The 21,689-nt window shown below is 34.3% G+C and overlaps 2 protein-coding genes across 2 annotated transcripts in view; one reads left to right on the top strand and one right to left on the bottom strand.

The window, feature by feature from the left end:
• Window positions 1–21,689, bottom strand: part of LOC146536687 (unc-112-related protein-like) — a 44,440-nt gene that overhangs the window by 11,935 nt on the left and 10,816 nt on the right. The gene's annotated exons all lie outside the window — the stretch shown is intronic.
• On the top strand, window positions 16,278–17,021 carry LOC146536688 (uncharacterized). Its single transcript, XM_085189345.1, has one exon. It carries the CDS (start codon window positions 16,278–16,280, stop codon window positions 17,019–17,021), a length of 744 nt encoding a protein of 247 aa, XP_085045471.1.

Consider the following 21,689-nt stretch of genomic DNA (forward strand, 5'->3'; position numbering starts at 1 on the left):
TAAGGCTATGTCAAAAATACTATCAACTGGTCATATACCACAATGGTTCATATATTAATACAAATATATACGTACATTTAATTCAATTACGTCATACATATATATTTTACCTTAAATATTTGTGGTTTAGTTAAATTAAATAGTTTATATGAACAATAGGTTTATTAAAAAATCTAAATGTCATTATAATATGAATTTATATATTTATCACGTTTGTGCGTCGTTTGAATTGGTAAAAACGTATAGGAATCTACTCTAGGACTCTAGTTTTAAAATTTTAAGTATATAAAACTACTTACGGGTACTTACTTGTGTGTCACCATATGATTAATTTTCTATGGGGTTTTAAATTTAGCGATACAACGTGTTCCTAGAAAAATATTGCAACATTTTATTATTAATTTACTTAATGATTTAAGCTAATTAGTTTTACACATCCTTGTATGGTTTTCCTCTAAAATTCTACTTTAACATGCAAAAATGTGTAAAAGATATAACGTGTGTTTGCTTTGGCAATCTTTATTATACAAACCTTTACCGATAATTAAAAGTAAAAAGACAATTTTGTACATAAAATACCTATATAAAACAATACTAATTCAATCTTTTAATATATCCATTCCAGAACCTAAAAAACCATTTATCAGATCTTTTGTTGTCAACGCAAAAAATACTGGAATGAAATAAATGAATTTTGGCTTTGGCTTGTCGAGGCAAAGCGCGGCGTTGAGTTCTGCCACTCGACACGCAATACCTCCAGAATTCGGCAGAAAGTGGGGAACGGAGTGTCTTAACACTAGGTTCCTTCTGCCTACCCTGCTATGTGCGGGGTTTAGCGTGAAGCTAATTTTTTTTTTAGTCCTGTAGTACAAGCGGGCGAAGCCGCGGGCGTGTCAATATTTTCTGAAAGTGTATAGGTAATGTATTAGATAACATATTATTTATTTATTTTACACATACAGACAGACTCCATTATAGACAAACTTCCTTAATATAGAATGTGAAACGCACAATACCCCCCCACTATCCTTAGTAGGTAGTCCTAACTATTTTAATTAGCTTACGTAATTACTGTTGTTGACTTAAGATTAATTAATTATTCAGATCATTTAGGCATTCTAATATGGTTGCACTATTGACACATTACGAGTTAAATATTGATTACATTTAAATATGGATTTAAAATGAGGACGAGGCGATAGTAGCGTAATGGAACAGCGTCTGACTGTGTACGTGATGGTTGTGGGTTCAGTCCCCAATTCGGGAGAATGAAGTATTATTTTCGGCTCTGACCAAGTATGCCATTAAGCTTCGCCATTCAACACGAAATATCTCGAATTCTAGAAGCAAATGGAGAACGGAGTATTTTGACACTTTGTTCTAATTGCCTAACCTGCTAATTGCGGGATACAGCGTGAAATTGAAAAAAAAAACCAGCTAAATTATTCTATGCATTTGATTTCTTAAAATAGACGCTTAGCAACTCGAAATTGATAGATAGCGAGTTCTTCGAAAGTGTCCGATCTTTTGCAAAATACGATTACGTCGACATTATTTACAGCAGTCAATAGCACTAATTCATCTCTCTTAATGTTCCCTTCCGAGAAATTTACGAACAAGAATGAATCAGCCTTTTTAAGATAAGATTTTTTTTATTTATAAATATACGAGCGGACGCGCGCAGCTTCGCCTGCTTTTGCACCCTTAGGGGGTAAATTCTAAAAAACCGTGAAACACATGTTCAATTAAATATTTTTAAGAGTCTCAATTTACAATTTTGTAAAAATCAGTGCAGATTTAATTTTTTTCCATACAAACTTTCAACCCATATTTCACCCCCTTTAGGGTAAAAATTTTTCAAAATCTTTTCTTAGTGGATGTCCAGATTACGAAAATAAATATTTGTCCAAATTTCACGTTTCTACGCACAGCACATAACGGCTGTGCGTGCGTCTTACCTCAGTCAGTGAGGACAAGTCTTTTTATATATATAGATTAATAATTATATGATACTCGAGACGTCAGCCACAAAGTGTGCTCCAAAATGGACTGGTCGTGGGTTCGATTCCCACTCGAGAAAAGGAAATATTTATTTAAATTTATATTTTCATTTATTCGCTATGGTGTCGAGGCAAAGCGCTGCGTTGTGTTCCACCACTCAACACGCAATGCCTCTAGAATTCGACAGAATGTGGAGAACGGAGTGTCTCAACACTAGGTTCCCTCTGCTTACCCTCGCTCTTAGTTTACCTACCCTGCCGTGTTCGAGATACATGTGTTCGGGATAAATGTGTGCGGGATACAGCTAATTTACGTCTAGATATGATTGAAATATGCTGTCGAGACGGCGGCGCAGGCGCATAAATATTATACAAAAATAGCCTCCTGTCCTACATCATATATGGCAGCGTCGATGAACTGACGACTATCTCCATCTAATTAGTGAACCTAAATGATGCCGTCATAAACTCCAGTCTAATTAGTTCGTGGTGTTGCAATCCTATGTAATGAGCACGTGTGTTGTTGACGTTACCTTGTGGGATATGATGGTTCATAACTGTACAGGGCTGGGAGAGGGAACCTGATTAAGACACACCAGTCCCCATTTTCCGACGAATTCTAGTATTGCATGTTGAGTAGCGGATCTCAACCCCGCCTTCGTCTCCATAGCAGAGCGAAGAAATGAAAATATAAACTTACATAGACGTTTCATTTCCTCGAGTGGGGATCGAACCCACAACTGGTCGGTCTGGCCTCTAGTCTATCTAGACATAATAATTCATATTGAATCTATTGACATATCGCATGTAGGAAGTTGCACAAGATTAATTGTAATTTGCTATAACTACATAAATTCCTGCCGTAGAAGATATTTAGTAAAACAAGTTTTCAAATTAATGGCCGTATGAGGAAACCGAGTAGGAAATATTTTTATCAATTATTAAAAACAAATATAATGTATATACATATTTCGTGTTAATTTTGAACATTTATAATATTTTTTGGAAAATTATAAGCGGAATTTTATTCCGCTTATAATTTTTTTTTTTTCGTTTTTGTCTCTGAAACTACTAGCTTAAAATAACGGCCCAATACAACGTCAATAAAAAAAAATGGTAAAAGTAGGGACCTAGTGGTGACACATTGTTCCCCAATTTCCACTAAACTCATTAGGTATTACTTGTTGAGTGACAGAACTCAACACCGCGCTTTGCCTCGTTACCAAATGGAATGGAAATGAAAATATTAAATATTTTTGAATATGTATTTGTTTATTTTTAACAATTATTCAATTATAACTGAACTATAAAGATTTTCTTTAATACAAAATAAATGCTGTATATATACAGATAAATATATTATTTGCCTTGAGCCAAATCCTTAATTAAACTAACTAAAATAAATGTGACGACATTAGTCACATTTATTTTAGTTACATCTAACAATAAATTATTAATAACATTAAAGAATAGGAGAGTCAACAAAATAATTTCAATACTTCAAAATTATGATTATTTTTATAAAACTTTTCTTATCAGAAACGTTATTAACAAAGCAAAAGTTAAGAAGAGCTGCACGTTGTATCGTAGGAACCTCCTAGTGTTACGACACTTCGTTTTCCATTTTCCGCCGATTTCTGCCGCATTGCGTGTTGGGAGAGATTATTTAATATGATTATGGTTTCCAAGATGCACAGTTTCAAATCCCAATTCCTTAGTAAGGAATAACACTTTAAAAAATTAAAGATAGATTTCTTAGCTAATTAAAATAAACACAGGCAAACAAACAAGTAGAAATTACCGTAAAAAATATTTAAAAAAAAGTCAAATAATAGAATTTACGACCACCACTCCGTTAATTCAACAAAACGTGGCTAGGTTACGAAACGAGTCAACATTTACAAATAACGTTACACTCCTTTTCATATACTTTCATTGTTATTCCTATAAGAATAGTAGAAGCCATCAGATAAAAATACATTTGGCCCATTTAAAATCTGAAGGTAACTCAGCGGATGTTGTCGCAACTAAATGGAAGTAGGCCGCCCGTAAAACTGATTGTACTTTCCAAAATATATCTTGAGAAAATAACTATTAGATATAAATAATAAGTAATACAGTAGGAATATAAAGGCCAGTCGTGGCGCAGGGTCACGAGCGTGTTACTGTAACATGATGGTTTTGGGTTCGACATCCTCTTGAGGAAATAAAATTTAATATTTTTATCTCGTTGTAGAGTTCCACCATCCAATACGCAATGCATCTCGAATTCGATGGAAAGTAGTAAACGGAAGTGTCTTAATCGGAATGGAAGTGTTTTAACACTAGGTTCCCATGTTCCCTCTATTTACACTTCTAAGTGCGGGATACAGCCTGAATGTCTAAGCTAAAAAAATAGTTTAAGTATAGTTAATCAAACTTTTCAAACAATTTACGTGTAACACTACAAGACAAAGTAAGTTTGCTTACATGGCTGCCGCCTGCGCGTGCGCACTATAAATTATAAAACGCGAACCACGAACCCGTTAGACGTTGAAGTAAATAAATCTTAGCGACTCGTAAAACAAACAGAAAACAGAAGGGAAACAAGCGTACGCGTTCATGGATCCTCGGCTTTGTTTAGATTTCACAGATTCACATTACTCACTCACTGACTGACTGGTCGACAGTAGTTTCTACACAAGTCAGTTGACATGACTACTTGTAAACATTGCTATTGTAAAACAAATGGAATAATATATTTATTATAGTACTAGCGACCCGCTAAAGACTTCGCCCGCTTGAACTATCAAATTAGTAATTAATAATTTACTAATCTGCATTAGTTTTGTTTTCTAGCAATAATATCAAATTTCAGTTCAGTTTTGTTACCAGAGCGAGAAAATGAACATATTAAACTATTTATTTCCTTGAGTGGGAATCGAACCCAAAGCCAGTCGCACGCTCGTGCCCCAACGTCACAACTGGCTTCTAGCTCGTCTTCCTTCCTCTGCTAAGAGAATTGTTTTTAAAAAATATCTAATCGCAAGACTCGTCTGCCTTAACCTCAAAAGAACCACTAAAGTAGAAAAATCTCGTGGCGGTGATGCTTTTGATCTTTTCTCTAAGATGAGCTCCATGGCATGATCTGCTGTGCTCTTGGGTTTTGATATAGATTTAATACTTGACTATATAAATTTACCATCTATTACTTTAGATGTAAGGTTCAAATTGTAACTATCAAATGATTTACGAATCTCGGACGGCTTCCGTTGTTTATTTACTACTGAAAGCTACCGTTGGCCAAAACGTGAATCAGATAAATATTTTCTAAATGTATATTAATAGCGACCTAAAAAAGTGTATGACAGTCAACGCGACAGGTCGATTTCCAGTCGAGGAAATGAAATATTTAATATTTTCGTTTTTCTTGTTATGGCAACGAGGCAAAGTGCGACATTGAGTTCTGCCACTCATCACGAACGAACGAACTGCTTCCAGAATTCGGCAGCACATGAGCAACGGAAGTGTTCCTTAATAAAAAATATCTTGTCCATATTTTGCGAACATGCGAAACAAAACAAAAACGTAAAACTCTGAACAGCTGTCCATATACGATGAGTGGTATTGGTGACATAAGCGTCGAGTGGGCGCACGATCTACGCCCACCGCTTCCGTCTGGGGGCGGACTACCATCTTATGGACAAATAATTAAATATTTTTAATGGTTACTCAATTTTCTATTCTCTATTCTTGGTGCGATATGAAATACGATTTAGTGAAACTTAAGTTCGTTTCAGTAATTCGATATAAGAAATAATTTTTACCTAGTTGCGCGCCGTTGAGCACCGCTACTCAACGCTGAATGCCTTCAGAATTCGGTGGAAAGTGGGGAACAGAAGTGTCTTATGGAAAAGGAGCTTCCCAAGTCCCAAGTTCCCAGATGGAACAACTAGGTGATACGTAAAAAGAAGCATATCACAATATAATTGAGTAGGAATTAAACTTCTAGATGGTAAATTGTTGTTTTTTAATAACACGGAAGAGGTTTGCGGGAAGCTGATGGGTCCGAAGAGCTGAGGATCGAGTGTGGTGGAGAGAATTGGAGAATTAGCTGAAGATGATGATGAATAAAAAATAACATATAAGTGGAACATATAAATATTCGCATTAGTCATAGTTGCATGTAGATAAGGTAACCTTTAACCGGCCTCGGCTATTATCTATAATGTCGTCAATGCAACGGACGGCATTGCGGACGATATTTCCTTATATGGTTAAATCAATAACAGCTCGCTTCGTTTGGAAAATGATGCAATATAACTAACGAGGTGTTTATATAAAAATAAATAAGTTCTAGTAAAAAATGTCAACGTTAATTACATTTAATTTATTGCTAGAAAAATCTTAAAAGTATAAATTTGTAGTAACTGATGTTTTTTTGTGAATAATTTGTTTTTTCTTTATATATACATATACTAGCGGCCCGCCCGCGGCTTCGCCTGTGTGAACTACTTTATTATTAATTTCTGTCTCCATGAGTACCTACGTCCTATAAATGACGTCCATGCAAAATTTGAGACTCCTAGAATTTGCAGTAACGAAGTGTCATACAAACTTTTAACCCCAAAAACAACCCCTTAGAAGTCGAATATTGAAAATTCCCGTCTTAGCGAGCACCTACGTCCTATAAGTAACTCCTATGAAAAATTTCGTGATGAGTGAGTGACCTATCGATTTTATATATATAGATTATATATATAGATTATATATATAGATTATATATATAGATTATAATATGTAAATAGAATGTATTTTATTTACTAGGAAAGAGTTGTACTATCTTAGAATGACTTGAACTCAGAGGACAAGTCTGAGATCGATCTTGAGAGCTGTTTATAAATACGGGCCTAAGTATTAAATATTCAAGCAAATCCTCTTAAAACTGATTCCCATACATTCTCTACATATTTCATAACGATATTTCATAATAACACGAGTTAAATTTGATTAAGTCAGCCATTTAAAAGAAAAAACAAAACATAAGATGTTATATTCGTACGCAACACCAGACATAAAGATCAAAGGCAGAAATCTAGGGCGTTCGAGTTCGTTAGGACTGTACAAAGGAGATTCTATAAAGCGTATATTAAGACTAGATTGCTAGCTGGTTGCGCAAATTGTTATTTTCCCATCAAGATATACATTTATATGTGGGCTTCGGTGCGTGGGCGTGGGCTTAAGGGTGTGGGCTTCAGTGCCTTAGGGTGTGGGCGTGGTAAGTGAAATGTTTTTAAATATACGATGCACTATTAAGTTTAAAATTATCGTTTTAATTAATAGATTAAGAAATTTAATTTGAAATTTAAGTATCTACACCTGTAGGGGATTTCATAAGATCCTCATGAGAATAATATATTTAGTAATTTTATAGTGGAAGTCATCTTTGCGTTGTATAAAGATATGAAACTAACCCAAATGTTGATTTTCCAACCGTGTCACTATAAACGCAACGGTTGTTAGTTCGATTTCCAGTCGGAGGAATAAATTATTATTTATCAATATTTTCATTCCTTATCCTCAGTTAGCATAGCAAAGGGCGGCAATGGGTGCCGCCAGTTAACAAGCAATGTTTTAAAAGTTAGGCAGAACTTGGCTAACTTAGTGTCTTAACGCTAGGTTCCCTCTGAAGACAATGTTGAATTTATTGTCTAATTTGTAACTACGATAATAGATTTAAAGTAATATCAAATTAAGTTCCGATTAAAATGTTATTTAAACGTGCTCTCATTCATTATCTATATCGTTGATCTTACCAGATTCATTGATAATTAGAGATGTCACTTGAACCTTTCGAAATCAACATTTTTGTTAATTATCCTAATTACAACACTTGTTTTTCGTTTAAATATAGATATACTTATAATTAACATAATTATTATTAAAATTATATCTGTTTAAACGAAAAACAAGATCGCCGGCCGTCGCGCGTCGTGGTGCAGGTGCACAAGTATGTGACAGCATCGCGACGGTTGTAGGCTCGATTCCTACTCGGGGGAATAAATTATTATTTATTAATTTTTTCACACCGATATATATATATATATATGTGGGCTTCAGTGCCTTAGGTTGGGGCGTGGGCGACAGTTCGAAAATTCAGGGAAAAATTATGAACGAAATGTCTAACACTAAGTTCCCTCTGCCCACTCTGCTATACGCGGGATACAGCGTGAAGCTGAAAAAAAAGACAAAACAAACATGTGCAGTTTATCTATATATATAAAATCGAAAGGTCACTCACTCATCACGAAATCTCAGAAACTATGAGTGCTAGGAATCTCAAATTTTGCATAGCAGTTACTTATAGGACGTAGGTGCTCGCTAAGACGGGAATTTGCAATATTCGACTTCTAAGGGGTTGTTTTTGGGGTCGAAAGTTTGTATGAAACTTCGTTACTACAAATGCTAGGAGTCTCAAATTTTGTATAGACGTCACTAGGACGTAGTCATGGAGACAGAAATTAATAATAACATAGTTCACGCGGGTGAAACCGCGAGCGGGCCGCTAGTAAAATATAAAACTAACATAAACTAATAGCCAAGTCATGTATTTCGTAATTCCCATCACGAGTCGTAGAACAATTGGACACGTGGCCGATGGTAGGTAACGGTAAAACAAATTATTTTACTCATTTCTATAAATAACAGGAAACACGTATGAAATAACAGGATGAATGTCATTATTCAAAACATAACGATTTTTGTTGTAGAGATAAAATACGTGGCCTCGTGTCGGTATCAAAGAAATATAATGAGGGAGTTCAAAACAAATATTACCTACTACCTACCACATGTGTAAACTAAAAAATTTTAATTACAAGAAACTAATAATAAAATAAAAATTTGAATATAATAAATGAGTATATCATTAGAAAATTTTAATCAATCAGCTTCACTTCAGTAGGCAGAGGGAACCTAGTGTTGGGACACTCCGTTCTCCACTTTCTCCACATTGTAAATATTTCTCGAGAGTTTACAGTTACACACTTGTGCCCCTGCGCTACAAGTGACACAACTAGCCCCAATTTTTTTTTATATGACAAATACCCATAAATTTTAAAATCCCCAACGAATCTAATGGAAGGGTCGAATAGAGGGCAGTCACTGAATCCATTCATTAAAACGAAACAGCTGTATGCAGTAACTCGAAACCAACTTTAAAAATCTTGCAACTAATTAATTTAATTAGTCAATCTTTCGATTAAGTTTCTCTTAGTCAATTCCTCTTGGAACTTAATGGGAATAAACTATGTAGTAATATAAGTTGCAAGTTTTAGTTTTTGCCAGACCAGTTGAGACGTAGGGGCGCACTGCGACTGTAAACACGGTAGGCTATGGGTTCGATTCCCCATCGAGGAAATGAAATACTTAATGGAATTAACATTTCTGAGCTCTGGAAACGAGGCAAACGGCGTGATGAGTCTCGCCGTTTAATGCCCGCCTCTACAATAAGGCGGAAAGTGCAGCTTAACAGTAAGTTCCCAGGTTCCTTCTGCCTACATTGTTACAGTATGGTAAAGCTTAAAAAGTGTTTATATTATAGTCAATAGAATATAGAAGCTAATTGTGCAATCTTTAGCAAAATTCAATATCAATTTTATTTCTTAAACAACTTGTATTATGACTATAAAAACACTCATATCGCAGATAAGATGACCAAAGTCCTTATTATTTATACAACGTTTTTTTATTACACCTTTAAAGGTTAAGGACGAAGCTATAAAATATATAAACCTACTGTTACCAAATTTTCTTGAACAAAATACAGCTTCATTTTCAACTCACCTTTACCTGAAACAAAAAAAAACATTAAATAAGAAAATTTAATAAAATAGTTAAAATATATAATAACAAGGAGCTCTAGAAGTTTAATTCTATTTAAAGAGTTTGAAAACTAACAATTATTATAACAACAATTAATTATGCAACTATGTAATTCTTTCATACGTTATAGCAAGCATAAATGTGATACCGTTTCCTATTATCGTTGGACTATAGCAAACTACATATTTATATTTTAATTTAACCTTCACGATGTATCTCGCACACAGCAGGGTAGGCAGAGAGAAACTAGTGTAAAGACACTCTGTTCCCCATTTTCCGCTAAATCCTGGAGGCATTGCGTGTTGAGTGGCAGAACTTTACGCTTTGACACTAAAACGAAGAAAATATTAAATATTCCATTTCTCGAGTGGGAATCGAACCTACTGCCTCTACTGCATTTAACACTATATTCTATTAAGCAACTAAATCAACCAGGTTTCATCAACTATGTCAAATCTTAAAAGACAAATAGAAAGTTACCATTGTGTTTACGCTTCAAGGTTAATAATTTCGGACATAGGTAATCCAATCGAATTCAATTGTTACTTAGCAACAGTATCTTTACAGTATCTACAAATTAGATCCAGCTAGTGCTATAGTTTGCGGCGTTAAGATCCGCCACACAACATGCAATGCCTCAAAAATTGTCGAAAGTAGAGAATGGAGTGTAAGTTCACTAAGTTCACTCTGCTTATGGCTTAGCAACAGTATCTACAAATTAGACATGGTTAGTTAGTACTGTAGTCAGTTAACGATTCTAGAGTAATTATTATCAATTTAGGTGAGATATTCCGAAGCCAGCTATTAGCGCGTTCTGTTTAAACACGCATACCTTTTAAAGCCCCCAAACTGTATCATTTTGATGTGATACCATAGGAATCTTTGAGAACAAACGATCTAAGGATTCATTCTTAGAACGGGGTCAATAAACTTGCTATCTGAATTTGCTGATTGTAGTTATATAGTTGTATGGAATATAGTTTGAGAGGTGACTATAAACACAGGCAACCACTTAATGCTTGCATTTCTTCAGGGACAGAGTATCCTCTTCCGTACCCAACCGGTGTTGTAAAAACCAATAGGGGTAACAGCATTAACCTCATGATCGAAAAAAAATGGTGACTGTAATAAAGATTATTCACAAAAATATAAGTGCCAAGTTAAATGTTGAGTAGACGATCGACTTCACCGACTAAAGAATGGGAGATCTAAATATATGGATGCCGACTTCCATGTTCACATAAAATTGAAGGTAGCGTACTTCCAGCTTATACTAAACTATGAGATTAATATTTAATTTAGTACCTGTAAATAAAAAATAGCCAAGACAAATTTAGACTTAAAAATTAGCTTAAAATAATTATTAATAAGTCTAATATAAACATCCGTTTGTTAAGCACTTAAATTTTTCGCAACCTACTCGCGTAACAGGAGATGTGGGCTAGGCATACTCATAAATTTATTCCTTGGTACATGACGACGTTACTTTGTAAATATTTACTAAACATATCTATAATAAACGTGTAATTTTTTTTGTCATCAGTACAAAGCTTTGTTTCACGCTCTATCCTGCACAAAGCAGAGTAGGCAGAGGTAACTTGGAAACCTAGTGTTAAGATACTCAAGTCTCATTTGTGGTTCACTTTCTTTCTTCACTTTCCTCCGTATTTTGAAGGCATTGCCCGTTGAGTGGCCGAACCTTACGTTTTTCCAAGGTAATATTTAATAGTTTCATTTCCTCAAGTGGGAATCGAATCCACAACCTGTCGCTTTTACGCTTTTACAGTCGCACATATATATGCCACGACTAGACTCAAAAAAATATTTATATCATAAATTTAAGTCTCTGGGACTATTACAGTCAAATAAGAATCTCGGTTGAACAAATATTTAAAAGATAACATAAGTAGTAAGATTAAGTAAGTGCGAGAAAAAGTAGCTCAGCGAAATATTTTCACATTGATATATTTTATCTTATCATTGTTTTTCTCACATTCATAAGTAAGGAATATTAAGATTTTGACTTAACCCTTTTGATTACAATTTTTGTATCCTGCATTTATCAGGGTAGGGAGAGGGAGCGTTAAGACACTCTGCTCCCCACTTTCTGCCGGCTCTGAAGGCAATGTGTGTTGAGTCGCGGAACTTAACGCTGCGCTTAGTCTCGATACATTAAACATTTCATTCGTTTACACTCACACACGCTCGTAACTCTGCGCCACGACTGGCCAAACAAAACAAAAACTGGCTAAAATACGTGCAAAGTATGGAAAAATAAACAAGAGTCAGTGTAAATAGAGCGTGACATCAAAATTAAACTTGGTAAGAAGGAGAACCGTCATCATCCACTTAGCACGTTTGCAGATCGCCGTCTTCACCAATCAAGTAGTTAACCTATGACTGACAATTGTAACGGTTGCTGCATCTAAAAATACTTTAGATGCTCCAAAAGTTTACTTTGATGAGGCCAGTCGTGGCGTGGGCACACGCGTGTAACTGGAAACTCAACAGGATGTGAGTTCGATTCCCATTTGAGGAAATGAAATATTTAATATCATCAACATGGAATGCCTCCAGAATTCGGCGGAAGGTGGAAAAAGGAAGTGTCTTAATGGAAACGGAATGTCTTAACATTAGGTTTCCTAGGTTCTGCGTGCTATGTGCGGGATACAACGTGAAGGTGAAAAAAAAATCTTTAATGAGCGTTATATGCGTTTTCATTTCTATCTCTATGACCCATAACCAAGTATATATACTTTATATATCTTCTATTTGTACTAGATATATGATCTTCGATATATTCATATAGCTTTCTTTAAAGAGTATATTGTATTGACGTCATTACCACCGGAACTGGTGTAACAGATGGTATTTTAATTTTAATAGATTACACTTCTTAATTAGGCAGGCTGTGTTTGTATGTATATTAAGAACTTTATAATCTCCACGTAATGGACACTTATTCCTGGATCATCCATTGGATTTTCATTTTTTAGATATTTTTCAAACGGTCATGTATTTTAGCTTCACTACGTTGACATTGATTTCTTTTACACAATCATGTATTAATATTTGCCTATAAATTGTACCGAAAAATACGCAAATAATTCTGAAATATTTACTTTGTGTCTCTCCATTTAAAAATCTGTCTCAAGACTGACATGAAGATAAACTAAAAGCTCTCGATTTTAGTTTATTTTAGTCATCGACCATAGCGTCATAATTCTCGACTTTTTATGTCGATGATGGCATAAAGTAAACACACGAGAGTGTAAGGCTACAGACAGACAGAGACAAGCCAAAACGAGATCTGAGATGGACCGTGACCCAGATGACGTGTTCTTTGAGAACCGTGTGGACGTGATGCTCAAGACTACTACGGAGTGCGAAAACAAACGTAGTAAATTATCAAATTGTGATGTTGTTTTAGGTTAATGTCAACCGGTGAAGCTTCCATTCCATCTCGCATGTAGCAGAGAAGGCAGGGAAACCTAGTGTCAAGATATTCCGTTTCCCATTTTCGAGGCATTGCGTTTTGAGTGGCGGAACTTAGCGCCGGGCTTTCCCATCACACACCACAGTGAAGAAATTTAAATAGCCACGATGGGCCGCCAAGGTGCGTTCTATTAATATAAATTATAAATAAAAAGAAACCAGTTCCATATAAGACCACATGAATAAATATTACACAGAAACAAGCCGTTGTGCAATTGAAAGTATAAAATAAATAATATGAAATTTATCTAATTTATTATAATTTAGCGACTTGATTGCAAATATAGTATAAAATAATAAGTTATTAAAAAGACCAATTTTAATCGTTGCAAAAGGTGTCCAATGTTTCGCTTATTTACAAAGATTAGATACTATAAATTGAGGTCGATTTTGACACAAATAAGAATAAAGAAAACAAAAATTATTTTATTACCTATATATTTTTTTAATTTAGTCAATGGAAAAATATTCTAATTCTTAAATTTTAGCGTAGAATAAGTATACTTTTATTTGAAAAAAATATATAATACAAAAAAAATATAATGTTTAAAATTTATAGACAAACTAGTGGACCCGAACGCGGCTACGCCCGCCTAAACTATACGAATATTTATTAACTAGCGGACGCGCGCAGCTTCGCTTGCGTATTTAGGGGTGAATTCTAATAAACCACGAAACATGTGTTCAATGAAATATTTTTAAGTCCAAATTTCAAATTTTATAAAAATCGGTGGCGTTTTAAAGATTTTTCCAAATAAACTTTCGACGACGAAAGTCAAAAAATCTTTCGAATTCTAGAAAACCATGAAACACGTGTTCCATTAAATACTTTCAAGAGTCTGAATTTCCAATTTTATTAAAATCGGTGCCGATTGAAAAAAAATTCCATACTAACTTTCAACCCATATTTCACCCTTTTACGGTTAAAATTTTTCAAAATCCCTTCTTAGTGGATGTCCAGATTACGAAAGTAAATATCTGTCCAAATTCCACGTTTCTACTATCAGTGGTTACGGCTGTGCGTGCGTCTTACCTCAGTCAGTGAGGACAAGTCCTTTTATATATATAGATTATACTAGTGGACCCGGACGCGGCTACGCCTGCTTGGACTATAAGAATATTTATTAAATATTATATAATATATTTATTTTTATAAGGATGAATATCAAAATGTAAGTTCATTTTGTGTGACGTTTTCTTAAAACAACAAAGAAACTTTGCAAACCGGTGCTTAGCAACGACGGTTGTTATTAACATGGCAGAATAAATTGTATGTCAAATTAGAAAGTATTTTAATTTATTAGTATATATGTGTAATGTAATGTTATATAGCCTATAGCACTTCTGAAGAATGCAGCTTTCATACAAAACAAAAACAAAGTAAATCGATCCAGTAGATCCAGAGATCTTAGCGTTCAAACAAACAAACAAACAAACAAACAAACTCTTCCGCTTTATTATATTAGTATAGATTTATGAAATTATTTTCAGTTTTCAATAGAGAGATGCGTTAAGCAAGCTCATTTTGGGTGACGTTTTATAACAACAAACTTTGCAAATCGTTGCTTAGCAACACGATGGTTGTTATTAACATGGCGGAATAAATAGCATGTCAAATTAATAAGTATTTTAATATATGGGTATATATCGAAAATATTACAAATATGAGAAAAAAGTATCCTATGTTCATCCCGAGACCCTCAAGTATATCTATATGAGTATTTTATCACAATTAAATTAGCGGTTTGGCCCTGATTGTGTAAAAGACAGACAGACAGACAGACAGACAGACAGACAGACAGACAGACAGACAGACAGACAGAGTTACTTTCGAATTTATACTATAGGTATAACGTGACATTGGCGAAGTGATATGTGCTCAACTGGCACGCTCGGAACGCCAGATTTAAAGAACCATACCTATAGGTATGGATTGACAAAGCCTGCAAGAAATATGGGAAATGTGTGGGTTTCCATATACATATTATATAAAACTTATCTACTGATATTTTCCCAACCTTTTTTAATCTCTAAACGTGATTGATGTTTCACACCGTTCATGTTAAAAGCTTTCAGGGATATAACTTCCATGATTCGCAAATTTTGTTACACTAGATTATAAGGTTATTTAATATAACTATAAATATAGTTCATATTTGGGTCGAGGTATCTAATATTTTGACCTAAATATGAATTATACATCGTACCAGTGTTTATATGCAGTTATAAAAGTTTCTATACTATTTGCAAGGCCGTCCAGGCGCAGGGGTACAAGTCTGCGTCTGTAAACGCGACTGGTGGTGGGTTCGATCCCCATTTGAGAAAATGAATGAGCGTGGCGGCTCTGCCACTCAACACGCAAAATCCACCTCCAGAATTCGACGGAAAATAAGAAATAGAATGAATATAGCGTAAAGTTTTAAAAGAAAATTTTAATTAAGTAGGTAAGTCAATTCTTATTAAAAAAGCATACGTCTCGATTGAAATTGAAAATAAAATCTACATATTCTAAATTTCTCGTTATTTTCAAATGTTTGGTTTGTAAAAATGGAGAAGAAGAAGAAATAAATTAAATAACAGTAGAGCTTAAAATCCTCCAAGGAAAAATAGTGAAATTAAATAGTTAAATTTGACTAAATTGCGTTTAAAACAATTGCCGTGGACTTAAAAAGTGCCGCTCTACGTTATCACAAATATAAAGTGCCAGTAAAAACCAAAACAATCACAAAATTATCGAAATTCTTTTCACCAGTATAAGTTCAAGGTTATTTGTAGAAAACAATCATAGACAATCTAGAAGAAAAGTGAAATGACGCCACAATACTGCCAACCAAAAGAACTGTCATAACTTAACGCTTTGTCACACGCAAAGATAATTGCGTTTAGTTGAATTTTTGTGTTAATTAAATACAAATAAAAATGGAGCAACAATTTCAAATGCTTTTTGACCAAATGAAAATAGAAATGGACAGGCAAACCACAATGATCACCAACAATCTTCTAAAACAGATGAACGAAAAATTAGTGCCGATATTGGAAGATAATAAAAAACTGAAAGAGAAGATGGAATTACTAGAAAGAAAGGTATATAAACTAGAAAATGACAAGAAAAGGAATAATATACTACTCTTTAAATTGGATGAGACAGAAAAAGGCTCAATAGATCTACACAAAGCAATTATAGAAATTATTGGAAATGACCTCAATATCTCTCTTGAAACAAGCGATATTCAGAACACATTTAGAATTGGAAACAAACATAAAGGAAAACCCAGACCTGTTCTGATCTCTTTTACAAATTATTGGAAAAAAGTTGAAATTTTAAAAAACAAGAAAAGATTTAAACATGTTTATGTAGTTGAAGATTATCCAAAATCGGTGCTAGAAAAAAGAAAAGAACTGCAGCAACAACTTAAAGAGGAAAAGGCTAAAGGAAACATTGCTTATATAAAGTATGATAAACTGATAGTTAAGGAAGACAATGTAATTACAGAGAGAAAGAAGAGAGAACAATCAACTTCTCCAGGAACATATATAAACCCTAAAAAACAAGTGAATATGTCTTCAAATAGCATAATAAATAAAACCAATGCTTATGATTTGATGAGAGGGAGATCAAACTCACTTACCTCCACATCATCAACTAGCATTAAAAAGAATTAGCAATTAGATATCAGCAACCGGAGACGGACCAACCCCAAGCCGACTGGTCCTCGTGGGGTTGATAGACCTACACCCTCAAATACCACTCCATCCACCGTAAATAATAAGACAAGCAAACTGTATATAACCACTCTGAATACAAGGACACTAAGAACGGAAGACAGACTCATCGAGCTCGAAAATGCATTAAAGGATATTAAATGGGACATAATGGGCCTATGTGAAGTTAGAAGACTCGGAGAAGAGATACAGGAATTTAAAGAATACATATTTTTCTTCAAAGGAGAAATTCAAGGGAATTACGGAATAGGATTTCTGGTTAAAAAAGAATTAAAAAAATATGTGGAAGAATTTGTTGGCATATCAGATCGAATTGGCATTTTAAATATAAATTTACCTGGTTTCAGGAATCCATTCTCAATCCTTCAGATATATGCCCCTACAGACCAAGCAACAGAGAAGGAGAAAGATATATTCTACCAAACCCTCACCAAAACAATGCAAATAGTAAATAAGAATATAATAGTAATGGGAGATTTTAATAGTCAAATAGGAAGTAAATCGGAAATAGGTGAATATATTTTGGGAAAATATAGCCAAGGAAGGCGAAACAATAATGGCCAAAGATTCATAGATTTCTGTTTCGAACATAACTTGAGAATAATGAACACTTTTTTTCCTAAAAAGCAGAAAAATAAATGGACTTGGATCTCCCCTAATGGTAAAGATAAACACGAGATAGACTTCATTACTACTAATGTGCCCAAGATTTTTAACAATGTTGGTGTGGTGCCCAAATTTAACTTTAATTCCGACCATAGACTGGTGAGAGGTGCTATTGCGTGTAAGAAACTGAAACTACCAAGAAGAAAATTCCACGGAACGAAAGGGGGGGCCCTACCACTTTTAACAGAACAAAACTTACACGAATTAAAAGGTTCATTAGACAAAATAGAGAAGCAAAGTAACGGACAAGACAAGTACAACTCTTTAGAAGAAGCGCTGTCAAAATTAAAGAATTGTTTGTGGGAAGGTACAAAAGACAAGCTTGGAAATACAGCCAGATTGAAGATTATGGAGAGAAAAGAATTGATTAGTAATAGAACAGAAAACCGTGAAAAAATAACAAACATTAGCAAAGAAATCACAAAAGCAATAAGGGACCATAGAAAAGCAAGGCGGCTTCACATAATAAGAGAACAAATAAGCAAAACAGGAGGCATTAAAAGGGCTTCAAAACAACTAAAAGAATATTCTACATGGATATTGAAAACGATAAAAAAAGACAAAAAAAACAATATTCATACTACAACCAAACGACAACACATCTTAAAAACAGCAACAGATTTTTACAAAGAATTATATACAGACAATCTAACGGAAGAAACAGACGATACAACATTTAAGGACAATATAAACCAAGAACCAATCCCACAGATTCTGCAAAGCGAAGTAAGAAGGGCTATTCAAACACAAAAGATAGGAAAATCACCTGGCGATGATAAGATAACTAATGAACTACTAAAAGCAACCATTGAACAAATAATAAAACCTTTTGCTCATATATGTAACCAAATTTTAGACACAGAACAAATACCCTGTCAATGGACATCTTCAACAATCATACTTTTGCATAAAAAGGGAGACAAGAATAATATAAACAATTATAGACCTATCAGCTTAATCCCAAACTTGTATAAAATATTCATAAAAATTATACTAGAACGCCTGACCAAACAGTTAGACGGTAATCAACCTATAGAGCAAGCTGGATTCCGATCCGATTTCTCAACAATTGATCATATACACACTGTCAAGCAAGTAATAGAGAAATGCAACGAATACAACCGCCCGTATTACTTATCCTTCGTCGACTATAATAAAGCATTTGACTCCCTGAAGCATAGCTACATATGGGACTCATTGAGAAACCAAGGGGTTGAGCAAAAATATATAAGAATAATAAAGCAAATATATGAGAAAAGCACAGCAAAAATACAACTAGAAAAAACAGGAAATCTATTCCAAATTCAGAGAGGAGTTAGACAAGGAGACCCGCTGTCACCCAAGATATTCAACGCAGTCTTAGAGAACATCTTCAGGCAACTCAACTGGGACAACTTCGGCATCAATATCAATGGAGAAAAGCTACACCACCTGAGATTCGCAGACGACATAGTCTTGTTTACAGAAGATCCAGACACCCTACAACTAATGCTGCAACAACTAGCATCAGAAAGCAAAAAAGCAGGACTATCAATGAATACCAGCAAAACCAAATTAATGACTAACATGACCAAAGTCAAAATAGAAATGGAGGAAGAGATTGAATATGTCAACGAATATATATACCTGGGTCAAGTAATATCAGTAAAGGATCTGCCAAATAAGGAAGTAGACAGACGAATAAATAACACCTGGCAAAGATACTGGTCTCTCCGTGAAATAATGAAGAATAAATCAGTGCCCATTTCAGAAAAATCAAAAATATTTAACACATGTATCCTCCCATGCCTCACCTACGGCTGTCAAACTTGGCCATTATCACAGAAAATTGAACACAAGCTGGGAGTATGCCAAAGAGGAATGGAAAGGAGCATGATGGGCCTGAGATTGAAAGACAAATGCAAAGCAACAAAAATCAGGAGCAATACCAAAGTGTTGGATGTCAAAGTAAAAACAAGAACTCTTAAGTGGAAGTGGACTGGTCACATGATGAGATCACATGCAGGAAAGTGGACCAAAAAAGTCTCAGAATGGTACCCAAGAAATGGAAAAAGACGGAGAGGGAGACAGATTAAAAGATGGGAAGACGACCTGCCAAAGGGGTGGAGACGGATAGCACTAGACCGGAACAAGTGGAGGGAACTTGAGGAGGCCTATGTCGTAGGACAGCCTGACCTGGTAGCTGACACTAGCAGAAATAATAATATTTAACAATAAATTTAAATTTAAAAAATAATAATAATAATGATAATAACAGTTGGAAAAAAAATGGACAATTTCAGTTAATATTCTATTCTTATGTTAGTAAATATTTCCATATATTGTGTAAAATGTTAGTTATAAGTAAAACAAATTATGTAAACAGGTCAGAGAAAATAAAGAGCTTAAAAGTTTGATTCATCATTGCAGCATTATCATCTTTTTTCCAATGTTGAGAATATTTTAAATAGCATTTAGTACAATATTAAAGTAAAATTTAAATAATACTTAATATGTAACAAAATTCACAAGCTAAGCTTAATAAATCTATGATAAATCAGCACCATGTTCACGCAGGCGCCGTCAGCAGTGCGGTGCGCGTGCGCAGGGCGGATACGATATATATAAATAGCTTCTCGTCTATTTTTGTCGGGACGCAGCGCCCAGAACGGGCCATGTGCCACTGGAAGCGTCTGGGTCCAACTTGTTAAAATTCATTGAATTCCTGTAATGAATCACTTAGGAAATATGTATTTCAACACATTTAGATCAAAGGACAAAGCTTACGAAATATTTAAAAAAAAATGGTTTTTAATCATATATTTTTAATTTATTTAATTCTTAGGCCATTTCTTCGCTCTGGTGTCTAGGCAAAGCGCGGTGATGAGTTCTGCCACTCAACACGCAATGCCTCCAGAATTCGGCAGAAAATGGGGAACGGAGAGTCTTAACACTAGGTTCCCTCAGCCTTCCCTGCTGTGTGCAGGAAACAGCGTGAAGTTGTTTTTTTTTTATTTTTCTTAATTTAAATGTTGTTATTATTAAAAAATCTATCCTATAAATAGCTTTCTATGATAATGTGTGAAATTGGTATAACGTATATAATCTATGCTTGTTTTAACAATAAAACGCATTCCGAGAGAGGTCAAATGCTAACGTTTGTTTATCTCTCCACTTACCGCCCAAACATTTCGCGTGGGAAAATATACTTATCACATACTTATGATAGTTTCAACGCATGTTTATCTCTCTCTCTCTCTCTCTCTCTCGTTCTTATTGCGTGCACCATAACGCCTTTGTATGAGAATAAAAATTATAATTGAACACCAAATATATGCAGAAATGGATTATAATTAATAGTTAATTTTATTTTATTAGAGACAGATATTTTGTCCATTTTTATGTTATATCCAAAGACAAACAATAAACAAATTAAATTATTAAAAAAAAAACATATATTAGAACTAATTAAATCTTCTTCTTCTTCTATTCTTTCGAAATTAATTCTCCCAAATTTTATTAGAAAACAAACATTTAATTAATGTTATGCCGATATACTTATTTGTAAATTATAACATACGGGTCGTCCATAGAGTAGGGTTAAATTTAATATAAAATGAATTCATTATAAGAATGACTTGCTTTATTTAATAAATGCATCGCCCTAAATAAAATTCGTAATTGATTGCCACATGTTTCGTGCATCTTGATTCAAGATTGAGGTCTGTATATCATCTTAATATTTAATTTACATTCCATATCTGGTGTTCCATATCTTTTCTCACAAGTAATAAAATCAGCTTTAAGCTGTATGTATGTAGGCAAAGGGAATCTAGTGTTAAGACACTCCTTTCCTTACTTTCCTGGCATTTTATGGCAGATCAAAATCTATTACCAAGAAAGTACCTTTGTTCAATCAATAGCTGGTTTTACTATGTTACAGGGATCACAGTGAAATGTTTA

The sequence above is a fragment of the Heliconius melpomene genome, chromosome 8 (genome assembly GCF_056956725.1).
Source record: "Heliconius melpomene rosina isolate 202511_hmr_F chromosome 8, ASM5695672v1, whole genome shotgun sequence".
In the NCBI taxonomy this organism is placed as follows: Eukaryota; Metazoa; Arthropoda; class Insecta; order Lepidoptera; family Nymphalidae; genus Heliconius; species Heliconius melpomene.